Here is a 17,921-nt window from a genome sequence, read left to right as displayed (position 1 = left end):
CAATACCCACCAATTATACATGCTAGCAGGCATGAAAGAAAAACAAAACACCAGCACCACCCACCACACGTTGACAGCCAGGCCTGGTTTTTCATCTTGAGTCCCAATGAGCCTCTCCTCTGACTTACCATCCATCGAGTGGACCGTTTCAAATGCCACAATCTTGGGGACAGCAGGATCAGCTCGCTGCAACAGCTCCCTGAGGTGGCCGACGTCATTGTGGCGGAAGATGTACTTTGGCACTCGGCTGTTGCGGATGCCCTGGATCATGGAGGCGTGGTTCCCGGCGTCAGAGTAGATCTCACAGTCTGCCACGACAAAAAGACCAGGGTCAGAGACAGATTCTCCTGAAAATGCCCAGGGGGAAAAAAGGCACTGTGTGCCAGCTTCTTCCTGACAAAATAAGTTAAAAGTTAGAGGTGAAAGAAAAACCTTTCATCAACTGGTTCACTCCCCGGATGGCTGTAACAGCCAGAGCTGGGGCTGAGCTAAAACTAGGAGCCAGGAGCTTCTTCCAGGTCTCCCATGCGAGTGCAGGGTTCAAAGGACTTGGGCCATCCTCCAGTGCTTTCCCATATCACAAGTAGGGAGCTTGGTTGGAAGTGAAACAGTTGGTATACAAACTGGCATCCATACAGGATGCCAATGTGGCAGATGGAAGCTTAGCCTCATATACCACTGTACTGGCCCCACAACTAATCTTTCTTTTTTTTTTTTAGATTTATTTTATTTTTTTATTGGAAAGGCAGATATACAGAGAGGAGAGACAGAGAGGAAGATCTTCCGTCTGATGATTCACTCCCCAAGCGCCTTTAACGGCCAATGTTATGCCAATCCGAAGCCAGGAGCCTCTTCCCAGTCTCCCACGCGGGTGCAGGGTCCCAGAGCTTTGGGCCGTCCTCGACTGCTTTCCCAGGCCACAGGCAGGGAGCTGGATGGGAAGCGGGGCTGCCAGGATTAGAACCAGCGCCCATATGGGATCCTGGGCGTGCAAGGCAAGGACCTTAACCACTGCGCCACCGCGCCGGGCCCCCACAACTAATCTTTCAAATTTAGCTGCTTATCCCAAAACTCAATCAAGAGGTGACTAAAAAAAAAATGAATTAGGAAATTTCTCCAAAGAGTCTTAACATGGACATTCACCACATTTGACGCCAGTAGCTTAAGGACATGACCATTCAAGTCTGAATTTTCCTGGAATCTCATTCTACTGGAACTCAAACCATGCAGTTAGCATCTCACCTTTGATCCAAGGGCAGATGGACGCAGCTGGGACTGTTACACTCAAGCAAGAGCTTCTGGTAAGCTTTCTTTGTGGTCAGTACTTTGGTTATTACCAAGAAAACCCCGCAACTTCATGGCACTTGGGCCAGGCTTCCTTACCAGGCATCATCTTAGCCAGGGTGAACAGGGTCGAGTCATTGGCCACGAAACATGAGGAAAACAAGAGGGCCGCGTCTTTGCCATGCAGGTCAGCTAGCTCCCGCTCAAGATCCACATGGAATTTACTAGTTCCAGAAATATTTCTAGTACCACCTGCCCCAGCACCATGTTGTTTCAAAGTGTCCCTGTTTTTGAAACAAAAACAAAACGGAAAGAATATGAAGCTCATGGTTCCAAACATTATGTGAATAATGCGAATTGTGAATTAATTTTTAAAAAAGATTTATTTATTTTTTACCCGACTGAAAAGCAATGTTAGAGAGGGAGGAGAGGAAGAAGGAAGGAGAGATCTTTTGTCCACTGGTTTACTCTCTAATGGCTGAAAAGGCCAATGCTGGGTGAGTATGAGGCCAGGAGCTTCTTCTGCCTCTCCTACGTAATTGCAGGAGCCCAAGCACTTGGGCTACCCTCTGTTGCTTTCCCAAGCACATTAAAAGGAAGCTAGGTTGGAAGTAGAGCAGCCGCAACTTGAACCAGCGCCTAAGCAGGATGTTGGCACTGCAGGCAGAGGATTAACTTGCTATGCCACAGTGTTTGCTCCAGTGAGTTGATCTCTCCAGGGCCCAGGAAACTGAAACTTAAGTTGATCCAGGCACTCTCACTGTGACATCTGGGGCCAGGGATTCCCACTGACTTTGTCTTCAAACAAGGCAGGACAAGGTACCCACTTGGGGAGGTGATGGGCCTGCAGGGATCATCAAAAAGCATCCACTGTGCAGAAGCTAGGCACTCTGCACTGGCCAAATTGCCTTTATTTATTTATTTAAGAAGTAGAGAAACGAGCAGAGCTCCCATCTGCTGGTTCACTTCTAAAAGCCTGCAACCTCTGAGACTAAGGCAGGCCAAGAGCTGAGAACAAGCCAGCTCTCCTGTACTCAGTCACCTGAGCCGTCACCATCACTACCACCTTGTGGGAAGCTAGTGTCAGGAGCCAGCTCTAGGACTTAACACAGATACTGAGTGAGAAACGGGTTTCTGAACCACTAGGTCAATACCCACCCACCCTGAGAAACATCATTCTTTTCCCAATACAGAATCTTAAGAATTAGCAAACTGAGGCTGGCCCTGTGGCTATCTTATATGAATGCTGGTTCGAGTCCCGGCTGTTTCACTTCTGATTTGGCTGTCTGCTCAAGTACCTGGGAACAGCAGAGGAAGATGACCCAAGTGTGCCCACATGGGAGACCCAGAAGAAACTCTTGGCTCTTGGCTTTGCCTTGGCAAGATTACCTGGCAGTAAACACACACTCCCTTGTGGAGTGGTAGGTAGGGAGCTGAAAGCATGAACCTGAACCCTCATACACTAAAAGGCTCCATCAGCCACCTGCATGTTTCTTTAAAAGTAACCCTTGGGTGGGCACTGTGGTGCACAGGATTAAGCGGCTGCTGGGCTGCCTATACTCAATGTCGGGGTGCCAAGGATTGAGTTCTGCTGCTGCCTCCCTCCAGCTTCCTCCTCATGTGCATCCCAGGGGCAGCAGGTGATAGTTCAAGCACTTGTGTTCCTGCCACCAACAGGGAATTCTTGGCTTCTGGGTTTGGCCCGGTCCAGCCCCGACTGTTACAGGTTTATGAGGAGTAAACCAGTGCTACCACTCCTTCTCTGCTATTTTGTTTTTCAAGTACATTTTTAAAGTGCGTAAGTCTTAAAATGTTCTGGCACATTCTCACTATTGCATAATCCCCAGATAAAAGACCCAACTCTTATAAATCATGAGGACTTTGCCAAAGAATGCTAGGGAAGTGTTTACAGGTCGAGTGCTACTTACATAACTGCCCCACACACCCGCGGATGGCGACTCATTCCCAGGTAGTCGTTACTGCACCACACGGACACCTGCTTTTTGGTGATCAGAGAATCCGAGTAATCATCTGCCATGGGAAAGATGTGTGCCCTCCGGTTCACAGTTTTGAAAACGCGATAGGTATGGTCATTCTTTTTCTCATCAATTTTCTTCTCAAAGAAACGATCGTACTGAAAAGTGGAAACAGCTGAAAACCAAAGACAGCATAGCATGATGGTTAAGGAGATGTCCTGGTCAGGACATCTGGGTGATGGTGAGGGATGTGAGTTCAATGCCCAGCAGGGCCACTAGGCAGCAGCGAGATCCTGAGCCAGTTATAAGATGCCCTCACCTTGTGCGAGTGAATGTGATCGCTCATGGTAAGGGTTTGGCATGGGCCAGGGGGTGGAATGCAAGTGTGAAAAGTGACAGAGCAGGCTATCAACAGCATCTGCAGCCAATGAGACCCAGAGCATCTACTTGGACAAGCCAGGGCCATGGCTCTCCGCCCTCAATCCCCCCACAATTCTATGTCCAATCTAATGTCTGGTGAAGTTGGAAGTTCTCTCTTGCAGCAGACAGAGTGTTAAGACTCACACTTCGGCAAGTTATCCTGAAGAAGATGAGACACTCTCTCCGGTCTCTGCCTTCGCATCATGTCCTGGAAGTTCTTCAGAAGGCTGCTGGGGTCCCCCTCGTCAGTCTTCACACTAATCACACTGGGATTCCCCGAGCTTTCAGCAACCTCTGCAACAAAAGCAGGAAGAAGTAAAGGAGGCTGACATCCTATTTCATATCTACAATTCCTTCTAGACATATTGTCAAATATGGCTCACAGCCTAGCTTGCTAAAAAAGCCGATCATAACCAGTTAGCTGTAACTGGGGTATGTCAAGCACCTATTCTTCCACTTTAGTTACTATAACTGCTGGCTCTGGGTACTGTTCTGCTCTCTAACTACCAGTCCACCTTATTTGTTCATTTAGTTATGTAGTTTTGAAAGTCAGAGTTGCAGAGAGCGAGTGAGGAAGAAAACACAGATTTTTTTTAAAAAAGATACATTTTATTTTTATTGGAAAGTCAGATACACAAAGAGGAAGAGACAGAAAGGAAGATCTGCCATCCGATGATTCACTCCTCAAGAGACCGTAATGGTCAGAGTTGTGCTGATTTGAAGCCAGGAGCCTCTCCCAGGTCTCCCATATGGGTGCAGGGTCCCAAGCTTTGGGCCATCCTCAACTGCCTTCCCAGGCCACAAGCAGGGAGCTGGATGGGAAGCTGGGCTGCTGGGACTAGAACTGGCGTCCATATGGGATCCCGGTGTGTGCAAGGTGAGGACATTAGCTGCTACTGCGCAGGGCCCAGAAAAATATAATTATTTCATATCACTGGTTCACTCCCCAGATGGCCACAACGGCCAGTGTTGGTTCAGGACTAAACCAGGAATCAGGAGCTTCCTTTGGGTCTCCTGTGGGAGTGCAGAGTAAAAGCACTTGGGCCATCTTTTACTGCTTTTCCAAGTGCATTAGCAGGGAGCTAGACTGAAGTAGAGCAGCTGTGATGGGAACTGGAACCTACATGGGATACCATCATCACATGTGGCTTTACCTGCCAGGCTACAATGCTAGTCCCTGCAAGCTCATTTTAATAAACACTTCTGGGTCTGGCATGAGTGTTTAAGCCTAATGGCTCAATCCTCATCTTTTACAACCAGGATCCCATGTGCATCCTGGTTCATGACCTGGCTGCTCTCCACCTCATCCAGCTCCCTGCCTGTGGCATGGGACAGTAGCAGAGGATGGTCCAAAGCCTTGGAACCTTCCACTCACATGGGAGACCTGAAAGAAGCTCTGGCTTAGGTCCGGCTAGTGTGAGTACTTGGGGAGTAAGCCAGCAGACAGAGGATCTTTCTCTTTGTCTCTCTTTCTCTCTGTAAATCCACCTTTCCAATAAAAATAAATAGATCTAAAACAAAATAAAACAAAACAAAAACCACTTGCATTCAGGGCTTTTTAGCTGGTTGGCAAGCATTTTCAAACCACCCAAGCCCCCTGCCCTAATTCGTTTTCTACAAGGAAAAGAACTTTCATTGTATCATGTCTGCTGATGACACTTTTGGGGAGTGAGGGCCTCAGGGGTTGTGTGGGTACAGCTGGAACTGAAGTTGCTGTTCACTGATCATGAGGTTGCCCATGGTTTGGGAGCCCTGTGGCACTTCCTGCAGAGGCTCATCCTTCTCTTCCCATCAGATGCTGGGAAGACCCAAGGTCCCAAGGCAGCTGCAGCAGCCAGGACTGCAGGGTGCTTGCAGAAGCTCAGGAGTACCCACACAAGCTGGTCACACTCTACACCTGCCAGAAAGAAAGCCCCACATTTATTACGCAGCCCTTTAGCTGTCTTGAGGATCTTCCTCCTCGGTCCTAAAAGAGGAAGGTGTTTTCACAGATACCATCCTAATATGAACAAATCGCAACAGACAAATTTGAGGGGCCGAATGAACCCGGGGCCCTCCTGCAACCCCCCAACAGCTCCTGGTCCCGTTACCTTTGCGCACAGCGTGCATCTCCTGCACATCTTCCTGGAGCTCCAGGCTGGCTTTGCGGAAGACACTGCTGCCCGTCTGGCTCATCTGTGCTGCCAAGAAGGGGCATTTGCTGGCAGTGCCCTGGCTTGGGACTGGCGAGGGGTGTCCAGCTGGAAGCTGTGTGCCATCCAGAGGCCGCTGGGTGCCATCAGGAGCCTGCTGGACCTCGGCTTGGGCAGTTTTATCTTCTGATGGAGGAAGTGGAAAAAGTGAACCACCAGATCTGGCTGCACATTATACAAGGAAACCCATTTATTTTTTTCCCCTTTTATTGCCTCCCCAAAATAAACTTCATGCTTCCTCCACCCCATTGTCAGTCCAGATCTTAACTTTTTATTAGGTTTTGCTCATCTTGGGATTTTCTATTCAGTTGCACTAGCAATAACACTCCTATAAAGAGTTAGCAGGCAATATTAATTGCCTCTCAAGCCCATAATAATAGAAATACTATTTTCTATTTTTAGACAACCCTGAGTCCTGGAGTTGGCTCATCCCCAGTGAATTCTACCCCGAATACACTCAGCGTGTGTCATGACACCACAGTCTCTCAGGGAGCTGGAAGTATTCATCCAAGTTTCTCCTCCACTCTTTTCTCAGCAGATTCCTGACAAAGAAGCTTGCTCTGAATTAACATAAAAACTATTCGTTTTCTTCTAAATAAAAGAAGTTAAACTAAAATGTAGGTATTTGGGTTGCTGTTAAATGGAGTTAAAATTACTTGTATGCTAAGGAGAAAAGCTATAGATGTATCGCTACCAGACCTTACCTATTTTCTCATCTAAGTTCATCAAACAATGTCTGACTTAACAGAGCTGGCTGGAGGTTCAACTTCTAGATACAAAGACTTCCCTTTTCTCTCAAATTCATTCACCTTCCTTCTAGAAAAGTCTTTCTTCATCATTCTGGAATAATCTTGGTAGGCAGTGGCTAGCCTTTCCTAAATTGGATAAGGTATTTCAACAGGTTTCATTAAACTCTTCTGTAAGATCTTAATAAGATTCTGTAACCCACATGGTTGTCTAGTGACTAAAGTTTTTGCTGTGCATGTGCTGAGATCCCATATGAGGGCCAGTTCATGTCCCGGCTGCTCTACTTCCCATCCAGCTCCTGCTTGTGGCCTGGGAAAGCAGCAGAGGACGGCCCAAAGCCTTGGGACCCTGCTCCTGCGTGCGAGACCTGGAAGAGGCTTCTGGCTTTGTTCAGATTAGCTCAGCTTTGACCATTGTGGCCTCTTGGGGAGTGAACCAAACTATCCTGGAGTTAATTTCATTAATTATAAATGAGATACATATTCACTAGAAAAATTCTGAAGAAAAAAAAAAAAAGGACCATACCAACTCTGGAAACAAACCTACAAAGGATTAAATCTAGAAAAGATTAAGGAAAAAAACATGTCTTTCTTTCCAAGTACACACCCAGAAAACATACCTAAAATATTCCTTAGGATTAAGTGAAATCTGAAAACTTTATCCTTTTCTGGTAGCACCAGTCCAGGTGCTCTTAGAGGGCAACTAGGCTCTTTATTAAAAATAAAACAAAGATTTATATACAAAATAAGGATAACTGTGTTAGAAAATCTAAGAAATTCTTTATGATTCCAATGCTAGGAGGCATGTAGCATAGCCAGATACCTAGACAGAGGGCAGAGCAGTGGCTGCAGACTGAATTTCAGTCTGGGAAGATAAAGAAAGTTCTGGAAGGGTATGGTGGAGACCGCTGTGTAGAATGTGAATTTACCTGCTGCTATCCACCAGTACTTAAAAACAGTAAGGATGGCAAATCTCATGCTGTGTGCATTTTACTGCAACACATTTTTTTAAAGAAAAAAAAAAAGGTCAAATATTTCATGAAGGAGAGGCTAGAACTGAGCACTCCAATTTAGTATTTATGCAAATGAGGCAGACAGGAAACACTAAAATCCTAACCACTGTGGACATGCAAAAACCAGAAGAAACTGGTGATGTGGCCCTGATTTCACCTTTAAAAATGGGAAAAGTCAAAGCACCTGCTTGGTGGGGCTAGGGCAACAGTGACACCTGATCCCAGGTGCCTGAGGCAGAGCCCTGGGCACAACGGGATCCTGACCTGCAGGCAACCCTCATCACCACTGTGGATGCTCAATTGCTTCGCAGTCAGCACTCCCACCTGCCCCTTCACCACCTGACACTTACTCTCACTGGCCGGAGGGGTTTCTTTGATCTGCTGGCAGTGCCCAGCAGATGTGGACAGGGCTCGAGGAGCTGGCTTGGCCCCAAACTCCATCATCTTGGGGCAGTTCTGGGCATAGAACAGCAGCGATTTGCCCGCCTTCTGCAGGAAGGCCTGGGGGACCCGGGACAAGAATGGGCAGCGCCGCACCACAGTCTCCATTGTCCAGGAAGTGTGCTGGCTCCTGCAGAAAACAGGGACAGTGAGGGACATCAACTCTTGTCCATCAGGTGGATGCCAGGGTAGGTTCTGTGAGGCCTCTGGGGACACTCAAAAACCTCTTCAGGAAAGCACGAGGTTGAGTGCTGATCACACTCTACCAGGTCTCCTTCCTTCCCAGGGGTTCCACACGGACGTGCCCCCAAAGCAACTCCAATGAACAGAGACCATGAATGACCTAAGGGATGGGAAGGACGAGGGACAAGTCAGGAACAGGTTTGGGAGGCCGAAGGCTGCTTTGAGAGTGACTCGTAGCAGATAAGACACCTTAGCACACACCCAGGTGGGGGAGAAGCTGCTGGCATCCACGGGCAGGGAGGGCTCAAAGATGCCTACCCCGCCATCCCCAAAACCCAAGGAGGGAAGCCAGCCCAGCACCGATGGCTGAGGCAAGGATTCCCCCGAGGTCAAGCCCCACAGTCAGCGGCACCAGACAGAATGCAGCAGGAAAGGGGCCAAGGGACGTGAAAAGGAATGCGTTGGGGCTAAGTGGAGGGTAGTAGGGGTTGCGAGGCAGGGGTGGATCTGGTGGAACGGAGGCAGTTCTCAGGGAGTTGGGGTGAGGTGAGGTCAACCAGAGCAAACAGTGCAAAGCAGTCAGTCTATTGGGGCATGTCAGCAGAGAAGGCCGAACAGGGGGAAAACAACACGGACAGAGTGGGAGGGTAAGCGTCGACCCTAAGGCGGCGACGGCTGGGGCTGTGTTGGGGGATGGGGTCCTAGGAGCCGAGGAAGAGGGGCCCGGGCTGTCTGGACGCGCGGGGCTACCCCGGCCGGCGCCGTCCTTCCTCGGCAGAGCGCGGGCCCTCACCTGCGCGGGGCAGTGTGCGAGGCAGCGGCGGTGGTGGCAGCGACGGCGGACACTCAGGCCGACGTTTCCACGAAGACGGTTGCCCTTGTCCCGGAGCAGCCTCAGGCCCCGACTGCAGCCGCCTAATATACAGTGAGGGTGGCAGCACGGCGCATGCGCTGCGGGCGCGGCCTCTTTGCGCAAGCGCGCCTCGCTTCCCTGACGCGAGGGCGGGGGCGAGGCGAACCGGCCTCCGTGAGGGGAGTGGCCACGGGTGTGCGGCGAGAGGGTCTCTTCTACTTGCCCACCACGAGCAGGCAGCCAACTCTTCTCCAGACGTGGTGCTGCAACCCCAGGCGGCCGCCTCCAAAGCCTCAGAGTCCCGCCACCCCCTCAGCCGGCCTTGTGGCATGTAAAAGCCAGCTGGGGGTCCTGTTTTTGCCAAACCCAAGTGGGTGTCTCGACATGCCGGGAAGGAGAGAGGCTAGGAGGGGTTCACCGGCTTGACTTGCAAGCAGGAACTACCCCGCCAGGGACTTCCTTTGGTGCCTGTAACCGCAGGCTCCCCTGGACAGGTGCTTCAGCAAGACCCTGAAGATGAAGCAGTCCCAGCAGGAATGCAACAAGGTGTTTGGGGAGACGAAAGGGACCCAGCCAAGGTCCTTTCTGGTCCCAAAATATTGCAGAGATGGTACAGAAGATGCCACCCATGTCTCTTGGGGGTTCAGTACTGGAGGAGAGCAGGGCTGGGGGAGGGAGGCCCAGGGTTAGAGTCTGACATGCATACACCTTATTTATGTTTTCCATCAAGCTTGTTCAAAATTCCTTTGTTGGACACCAGATGTGTGGGTGTCTGGAGCTCAGTCCCAGAGTTCACCGAGGGGCATGTCTCCCTTGAATGTTTCCAAGACCACACCTGAGAGCAGGGCTTGGCCACTCCCATCCCAGCCTCCTTGCGACATCATCCTTCCCAGTTTGGCTCACACTGGGCTGGGCTGGGTATGTGCCGGGTTCCTCTCTGGGGAAAGGGTCATTCTGGTTGCTGTTGCCTCAGCTGGGCATTGATTAGAGGGACAAAGTCTAGAGTAGTGGTGACCAGGTTAAGTGCCCTGATTCCCTCTCTCTGAGCACCCACCCACTGCAGGGCAGGCGAAGCGAGTCCCCAGAGGAGGCCTATATGCTGCTGGTCCCAGGAATGTGGAGCTCGGCTCTGCCTCCATGAGCTAGAGAGGAGGACAGAAACGGCCCTTGCATTCAGAACCAAGTGCAGGTAGAGGTGGGACTGACAACAGGGATGGTGTTGAGTGTTTTGCTTGTCTCTGGGCAGTAGGACTGTAGTCCCTGTTCTTCCTGCCACCCAGGACTGTTAGAGGAATCAGAGCAGAAGCAGAAAGAGTGGAACCCTGGAGCTGGCCAAGGTTTCCACATTCGGTTCTGAATCTGAGGCCACAGCCTTGGGCAGGCCCTAAGCTCTTCACTCCAAGCTTTTCTTTGTCTCAAAGCTCTCCCAGCCCTGCGCTTGCTGCTGGCAGGAAGAGCAAGTGAAGTCATGGATTTTCAGGGGCGTATTGTTTAAGTCGACAAGGTTCCAGCCCTCTGGGAGTTTCCTGTTTAATAGAGAAGGGTTGGGAAACAAGGCTGGCTCACACAGAAAGTGAAATGGAATGCAAGGAGCCACTTCAATACAGAGGAAGGAGGCGGTCCCAGCCACCAGGAAGTTTCCAGAAAAGAAAAAGGTTCTGGCTAGAAGGGTGCTTGCACAGGGCACTGGGAGGCTGCTGGGGGAAGGCTTGGTGGGGAAGGAAGCCCAGGTCTGATGGGGTGTGTGAGTCAGTGGGGATGGGGGCAGGAAGGGGGTTAAGGAACTCAGAGGCAGGAATTCAGAGAGGCCCTCAGTGAGCTATAGGGTTTTCCAAAGAACCCCCAGCTGGATCCTGACCACCAAGCAGACACACTGTTTGATCCGACCCGCAAGTATGTTATAATCAGACCTACCTTCTGCCAGTGCAGGGTTGGCTGTCTGGGGGACCCATTTGGAGATTAACTGAAGGTTTGAGACCTTCAAGAGCTAAAGCTGTGAACTCTCCTGACTGGACCACTTTCTGAGACCCGGGCAAACTGCCCGCTGCCTGGAACCTTGGTGTGTTTCAGAGAAGTGGCAGTTGCCACACCTACTTGTGAGCCTGGGTAGGCCCTATTCTCCTCTCCCCCTCCACCGTTCCTTCCCCTCATATCTCCTGTCCCTTGCCTCTTTCCTCCCTTCTCCCTTTCTCCCAGGCTTGCAGTTTAAACTCTTATTGTCTGCTCTGGCCCTGGGGAGGGGGAGCCCAACTGCAGGAGTTTAAGCAAGGTCAGCCCCCTTCTGAGGATGACGTGGGGGCCTCTCCTCCACCCACCTAGTCTGCGTCAGCACCGTCAGGGGCTGCTGCACATGGTCCCTGCCCAGCAGTCAAGGCAAAAGGGAAAGGTCAACTCCTGCCCCAGAATTCCTCCTTCTTTTCTTGGAACCAGGAACTATTTTTAGGAGCGCCCCTCTATGAAGGTTAGAGCTCATCCCAGGCAAACGTAGTGTCTTTCTTGGGGCCTCAGCTTCTACATCTGTCAGGCAAGCAAGAAATCCTGCCAGCCTGTCTTCAGAGTGGTCTTGGGCCCATGGTGCGGTGCTCCATGGGGTGTCAGTACCCTCCTCTACAGATAGGTTGGGGTAAGAGGCAGCCTGGGGCAATGTCCAAACATCCTGCCAACAGCTCAGCTCTGTCCTGGCAACTTGGAGGCTTAAGCTCCAAGACTGGCAGTGACAGGACCTGGGTTCCTGCCCAAGAATCCTCGTGGGAGATGGAACTTAGGAGTAAGGCCGGGCCGGGCAGGAAGGTTCCGTACTTCCAAGGTTCTAAGCACTTGCCCTAGGTCTTGGCTCTTTCTTTGGAATTTGTCTCTGGCTCTGGAAGTCTGTGGGCACCTGGGAGGGGCAGCCAAGGCCTGGGCCTGCATTTCTAAGTCAAGTGTGGGGCAAGGGGAGGTTTCTGGTGGATGAACAACGCCACTGAGTGCTACAGGAGGCAGGTCCGAAGTGGGTTCAGCAAGAACAGCACCACCTGTTCTACAATAGGAAATGCCCAGAGTCCCCCAGCCATGAGCAATGAATGGTCCAGCCATGTTCCACTTGGTCTCTATTATGTTTGTTTTTGTTTTTGAATGTAGATGCTGCATTTATAGATGCTGCATTTATTTTTAGATAACCTACACGATGATTGTTTTTTTTTTTTTTTTCCTGAAAAGCATTGCTTCCAGTCCAAGTAAATTGTGGTCAAAATAAATGAGCTCAGGATGACATCAGTCTCATTCCCTTAAATCCGGTTGTATGGATGACACATGCATGCCAGAGCCAAAGTCATTGCCACATGTGCCAACATTTTTCCATTTCTAAACCACCCTTGAAGAAGATCAGCCAGAGCCGAAACCATCCTCTCTGTGGTTCCCTGTCCACCTCCAGGCACAGCTTGGTCACGATATCCTGAATGTCAGAAGATACCTTTGTGGTGGTTGATGGGGAGCTGGGAGGTCATTACAACCAAGCCTACAGGCAGCTGATGGTGGCACTTTCTGGGCAGCAGCCTTGAGTGCCACTGTGGAGGAGCAGGTGGCCAAAGAGCAGTGAGCTTTCTCATCAACCTTAGATTTCCTCTTGAGGAATGCACGGGCCTGGGACCCCTGCACCTGCCTGGGCAAAATGCACTGCCTCCAGCTCCCAGCTGGCCCTTCCTTCTCTGGGTCCCTAACCCAGAGGAAGTTGTGTCCAATTATGATAGCTGCCTGTCCCTTTAAACATCAGGCTAGGCTTCAGTCATTTGAGAGACAGGATGACCATGACCCACAGAGGGGAGAGGACTTGCTTGAACTCAGTTGGCTAGTGACTTCTGGGCTGCAGAGGGACCTAGGTGTTCTGCTTCCTAAGCCCACACATGGACTCAGGCATTGGGAGGAATGTCTGGCAGAGGGTGGGGTGAAGAATGAAGGACAGACTTAGCCAGCTGTAAGATGTCTAGACCCAAGGTGGGCTTCCCTAGCTTTTTGTCAGAGCAGGGCCCTTTCAAAGGATGGCACAGAGGTAGGTGACAGGAGCAGGTTCTATGTCTGCTTCCTGCCAGATGCTGGATCCCCAGCATAGGGGACAGACATAAGGAATGGAGCTGTTAGGGGCTGTGGCCAGCAAGGGCAAGGGTGCTGACATAGAGAACCACAGGAAGGGGAGGGAGTGGATTCTGATATCAGAGTTTGGACATATGGTCAAGATCTACCAGGAATAGAGCAGCCAGGGCTGTGGGTCCCACACCCCAGTGAAGGCAAAGCAGAGGACCAAGAAGGGAGGTTGGAGCCAGGAAAGCCAGGGAAGTAGGTAGAGTAGAGTATGTGGCCAAGGCAGGCTGTGTAGACAGAGGCAGATTGTGTAAACAAAATGTCTCTACCAACAACAGTGCCAAGGTAGGGGTTGGGTCCTCTCTGACCGCACACATGTTTAAAAGCCAACTCAGCATCCTTTCTTCCCAGATGTGGGGGAGCTGGACCAAGGGCCAGACGGGCTGGGGAGGGAGGGAGCTATGTTCACAGTGGTACAGAGTGGGCAGGGTCAATCAAAAGGCTGAATGATGGCAACACGATTGGCAAGGGTGGCAGCTGGGCAGCTCTGATGTGTGATTACATGCACAAGTGCAGGTTCCCATCCAGGCAGCCACCACAGGTCAGAGACATTGTTAGCCCATGTACAGGACAGAGGCTCAGAGCAGTTGAATCATTTGCCCAAGTGGGGAGCAGTAGTAACTGCTGGCCTCTGCCTTCTGGTCCAGTGCTGCATCCCAGAGCTGGGGCTGCTGCCTCCAGTGTTTCTGTGGGGTCTCAGTGGGGTGTCTCCCTACTCCAGGTGACAGGTCTAGTTCAGGCAAGCAGATGGGAGCACCAACCAAGGAATCTGGCCAGTCCTTCGATCCAGTGGCTGACCAGCCAGGTCACAAGAGAAAGCACCTACTTCCAGGAACCTCTGGGCAGGCGGCCATGATCTCAAGAGGCAGGCCTCTTGCCAGACCCAACACCGCAGTGATGCTGCTGTGTCTCAGTCCCCTGTGCCTGGGTCCCTGACTCTGCCTGACTAGAGAGTGTCAGAGTGCACAGCCAGGCTAGGCCTCTCCTCTGTACCTTCTTTTCCCTCCTTGGGGGACTCTGGGAGGAGGAAAGGGTTTTCAGCCCTGTACCCTAGAACTCAGCTCTAAGGGCTGGGAGCAGGACCTATTCCTCCCTGCCTACTCTTTTAGTGCCCACCCTGCCCTCCTCAGTGTTTATAGCAGTGGTGAAGACCAACTACTGCCTTACTGAGTTTCATCTCGGCATTCTGAAGTCTGTATATTTATTTTCTTTTAAAGGCAGAGGAATATAGAGGGATACAGAAATAGAGATCTTCCATGTGCTGGTTCACTCCCCCAAATGCTTTCAATAGCTAGTGCTGGGCCAGGTGGAAGCCAGGAGCCGGGAATATCCTCCGGATGGCTCATATGGGTGTAAGTGCCCAAGCACTTGGGTCATCTTCTGCTGCCTGGCAGGTGCATGAGCAAGGAGCTGGACTAAAAGCAAAGCAGCTAAGCCTTGAACCAGTACTCTAGTATGAAATGCTGGCTTTGCAAGTGGTGGCTTCAACCACTGTGGCACAGCATGGCCTGTGACTGAATCTCTCTGATTCAGTGAGATGTTGCTTGTATGCTGGGCATGACCAGTGTTGCCTGGACCCAGTGTGCAGTGGCCTGGCTGTGGCTACCCACAACAGCACTGAGGCCTGGAAGAGGGACTTGTCTGTTGTTCTAGATCTTGAGTTGGGGTTTGAACCGGCCTGCCTTCCCACAGCCACACCTCCATCATATCGCAAGACCCGAGGTGGTGCCCTCTCTCTGGAGTTCCCTCTGGGTTGAAACCAGACCTTCAGACTGCTGGAGGAGGTGAGACCAGAGTCACTGTTGGGGCCTCATGGTTCTTGTGCAACACTTGCAGGGTTGTGTCCAAGCAGCACTCGTTAGCTCTGAGGAGTGACCCCATGTGATGGCCCCTCTCTCTCCCTGCCTGCCTGTGAACTTAGAAATCACAGCCCTTTGAAGTGCAGGGTAACTATGTAGAGGCCTCAGGGTCTAGACGGTTGAGAGCAGAGGCAGCCTGGAAGTCCAGGAGGAGGGGTAAGTACAACTCAGCTCTATCTTTGTCACCCCTACCAGGCCTTCTTTCCATTTTTTTTTTTTAGAGAAATGATATACTTTAAATTCTTTATTATTTTTAAGATTTATTTGAAAGAGAAGCAGACAGAGGCAGTGACACAGGAAGAGCTCTTCTATCTGTTGATTCACTTCCCAAATGACCACAATAGCAGCCAGGGCTGGGCCAGGTGGAAGCCAGGGACCAGGAGCTTCACCCTGGTACTTGGGATACCTTCTCTACCTCCCACGTGCATTAGCAGGAGACAAATCAGTAGCAGTGTCACAGGCAATGACATTACTCCCTTGTGCCACAATGCCACACCTCTGTGTTTTAATAACACAAACATTTATCTGAATTGATAATATTTGAACATGGCAAAAATTCAAGTAGTATGACAGGCAAAGAGATTCTTCTCACCCAGGCTTTTCCCTAGATATAAATGAGGCAAAGCAGAGGACCAAGAAGGGAGGTTGGAGCCAGGAAAGCCAGGGAAGTAGGTAGAGTATGTGGCCAAGGCAGGCTGTGTAGACAGAGGCAGATCCTTCCAGAAAGACCTTACTTCACTCAGCAGTTAGATTGATCACCTATATGTCCAGCTTTGTACTCATTAAAAAAGGCTTCTCTTGGGCCTGGCACGATGGCACAGTGGTTAAGGTCCTCGCCTTGCATGCCCGGGATCCCATATGGGCGCCGGTTCTAATCCCAGCGGCCCCGCTTCCCATCCAGCTCCCTGCCTGTGGCCCGGGAGAGCAGCCAAGGATGGCCCAAAGCTTTGGGACCCTGCACCCTCTTCTGAGGCCTGGAAGAGGCTCCTGGCTTCAGATTGGCTCAGCTCCAGCCGTTGCAGGCGCTTGGAGAGTGAATCATCAGATGGAAGATCTTCCTATCTGTCTCTCCTCTCTGTATATCCTCTTTCCAATAAAAAATAAAATAAATATTTTTTTTTTTTAAAAAAAGGCTTCTCTTGATCTGTGTCTTGATTTTTGCACTCAATCCTGTAGTTTGCAGGGGCTCCCTGCGTTACTAGGGCATACCCACCCTTGTCACAGCAGTGTAGCACTCTGCTTTGTATGACACTCTTTGATTGCCGATCCCCTCAAACTTTTGGTGGCTTCCACTAGTTCCATAATCCTACCTGGATGTGCCTCCTCATGAGACGGGGAATTCTCTGGAATATTTAGAAACAAAACAATTAGGTCAAAGGTCAAAATGTATTATTCCAACTTAATTATTTTCCCCTCTCCTATTGAACGGCAGGTGTTCTTGTGAGTGTCCTCAGCTCTCCTAGTTGTGGCTTTCAGGAAGGGCAGCTTTCAGGAAGTGGGTGGGTAGGTTCCTGTGTCCAACAAATACTTACAGTGCACCTAACTGATGGGCTGGCAATTATCCAGACCCTGGGGTGGCTGCTGTGAACAGGTGGCTACAGTGCCTGCTCCCAAGAGTGCCCATCCAGGGGGGCAGACAGCTAGCACATATTTATCTAGGTTTGTGATCTTGTGAGAGTGCACATGGGAACTGAGCCACTGCCCTGGCGGGGGGTTAGGAGTGGAGAGGACAATCAGGGCAGGTCCTGAAGGAGGAAAAGGCAGCAGCCAGGTGGAGAGGATGGTGGAGCTGGCCAGCAGCTAGCCTGGCTTGGGGAGGCAGCACTGTGCTATATTTGATCTGCTTGTTCCCGTGAGAGCCCAGCATCAAGCAGCTGGCCATATATCCATTTCTTTCCATGGCTGAGCAGGAAGGCAGAGGAAAAAGCTGGGGGTAGGGGTGGAGAGGGGTGGCCCTTGGGAGGTGGTCCCTGAAGGACCCAGGGAGGGATGCAGGGAGTAGGAAGGAGCCAGAAGGTCTCATCCTCCCTCCCTAGGGGGGCCTCGCAGGGGTTGGGCAGGGAAGAGCAGCCGTGGCATTTACCCAACCCCTAGAGCCCATCTGGCCCCTAGAGCCCAGACAGCCTAGTGGTGACCTGATTATGACATTGCTCAGGGTTTCCCTCTGTCTAACGGCCACCTACACACTTAACCCCAGGTTCCTCTTTGCTGAGTCACCCACAAGGAGACCTGCTGAAACTGTGCCTTCAGCACTGTGGCTTGCAGGGGTTGGAGGAGGTCAGCAAGCAGGGCTGCTGCCCCCCAGGTGCATCTGAATCAATGAATGATGTGGAGTGGACAAATATTGTGGACAGTGCAGACAAGTGTCTGTGGGTGGGAGGGTCCTTGGGCCCTAGAGATGTGGCTGTTTGTGGGCAGGCTGTGTCAGAAAGGAGTGCAGGTGTGGAAAGATGGACGCACACAGCTGGCCAGCAGAGAGCCCAAGAAGGGTGGGATGTCTTGAGTAAGGCCGTTCATTGGGTACCACATACTTGGCCATCTTTGGGAGCCTGTCCTAGAGAGATCTGTAAGTGCCAACACCCTGGCACCACACGGCCAGTGCTGGACATGAAGGCCATGGGCAGCCACTGGAGTCCATGCTGTCCTCTTCAGCACCTCTCCCCTTTGATTCTGGGCCTGACCTATTGATGTTGTGTGTGTTAGTGGACAGAAAACCACTGGGCACTCTGAAGTGACAGTCAAGTCTGGAAGTTCACAGGGTCTTGGTAGTGTGCTGGTCACAGTCATAGGCTCATATGCAGGATCTTCTGCAAATGCATGCATGGTGCTGGGCCTGTG

At 51.1% G+C, this 17,921-nt stretch overlaps 1 protein-coding gene across 2 annotated transcripts in view; it reads right to left on the bottom strand.

Moving 5' to 3' along the window:
* ALAS1 (5'-aminolevulinate synthase 1) overlaps positions 1 to 17,921 on the bottom strand; it is a 34,791-nt gene that overhangs the window by 5,757 nt on the left and 11,113 nt on the right. The window contains exons 1-7 of one of the 2 annotated variants that reach the window (XM_040994583.1): positions 9,049 to 9,158; positions 7,982 to 8,202; positions 5,771 to 5,998; positions 3,825 to 3,974; positions 3,213 to 3,435; positions 1,384 to 1,568; positions 129 to 308 (exon numbers count right to left, since the gene is read on the bottom strand). In XM_040994583.1, coding sequence (XP_040850517.1) covers positions 129 to 308; positions 1,384 to 1,568; positions 3,213 to 3,435; positions 3,825 to 3,974; positions 5,771 to 5,998; positions 7,982 to 8,180 — 1,165 coding nt within the window. In that variant the 5' untranslated portion in view covers positions 8,181 to 8,202; positions 9,049 to 9,158. Of the gene's footprint in view, positions 1 to 128; positions 309 to 1,383; positions 1,569 to 3,212; positions 3,436 to 3,824; positions 3,975 to 5,770; positions 5,999 to 7,981; positions 8,203 to 9,048; positions 9,159 to 17,921 lie in introns of those variants that run through there. The other variant, XM_040994582.1, reaches the window with a different exon arrangement.

Source organism: Ochotona curzoniae, unplaced genomic scaffold, assembly GCF_017591425.1.
Source record: "Ochotona curzoniae isolate NIBS_2020 unplaced genomic scaffold, NIBS_Ocur_1.0 contig_908, whole genome shotgun sequence".
NCBI classification, from domain to species: Eukaryota; Metazoa; Chordata; class Mammalia; order Lagomorpha; family Ochotonidae; genus Ochotona; species Ochotona curzoniae.
Note: the sequence above shows the minus strand (reverse complement) of the source record. Positions and strands in the feature narration are given on the sequence as shown.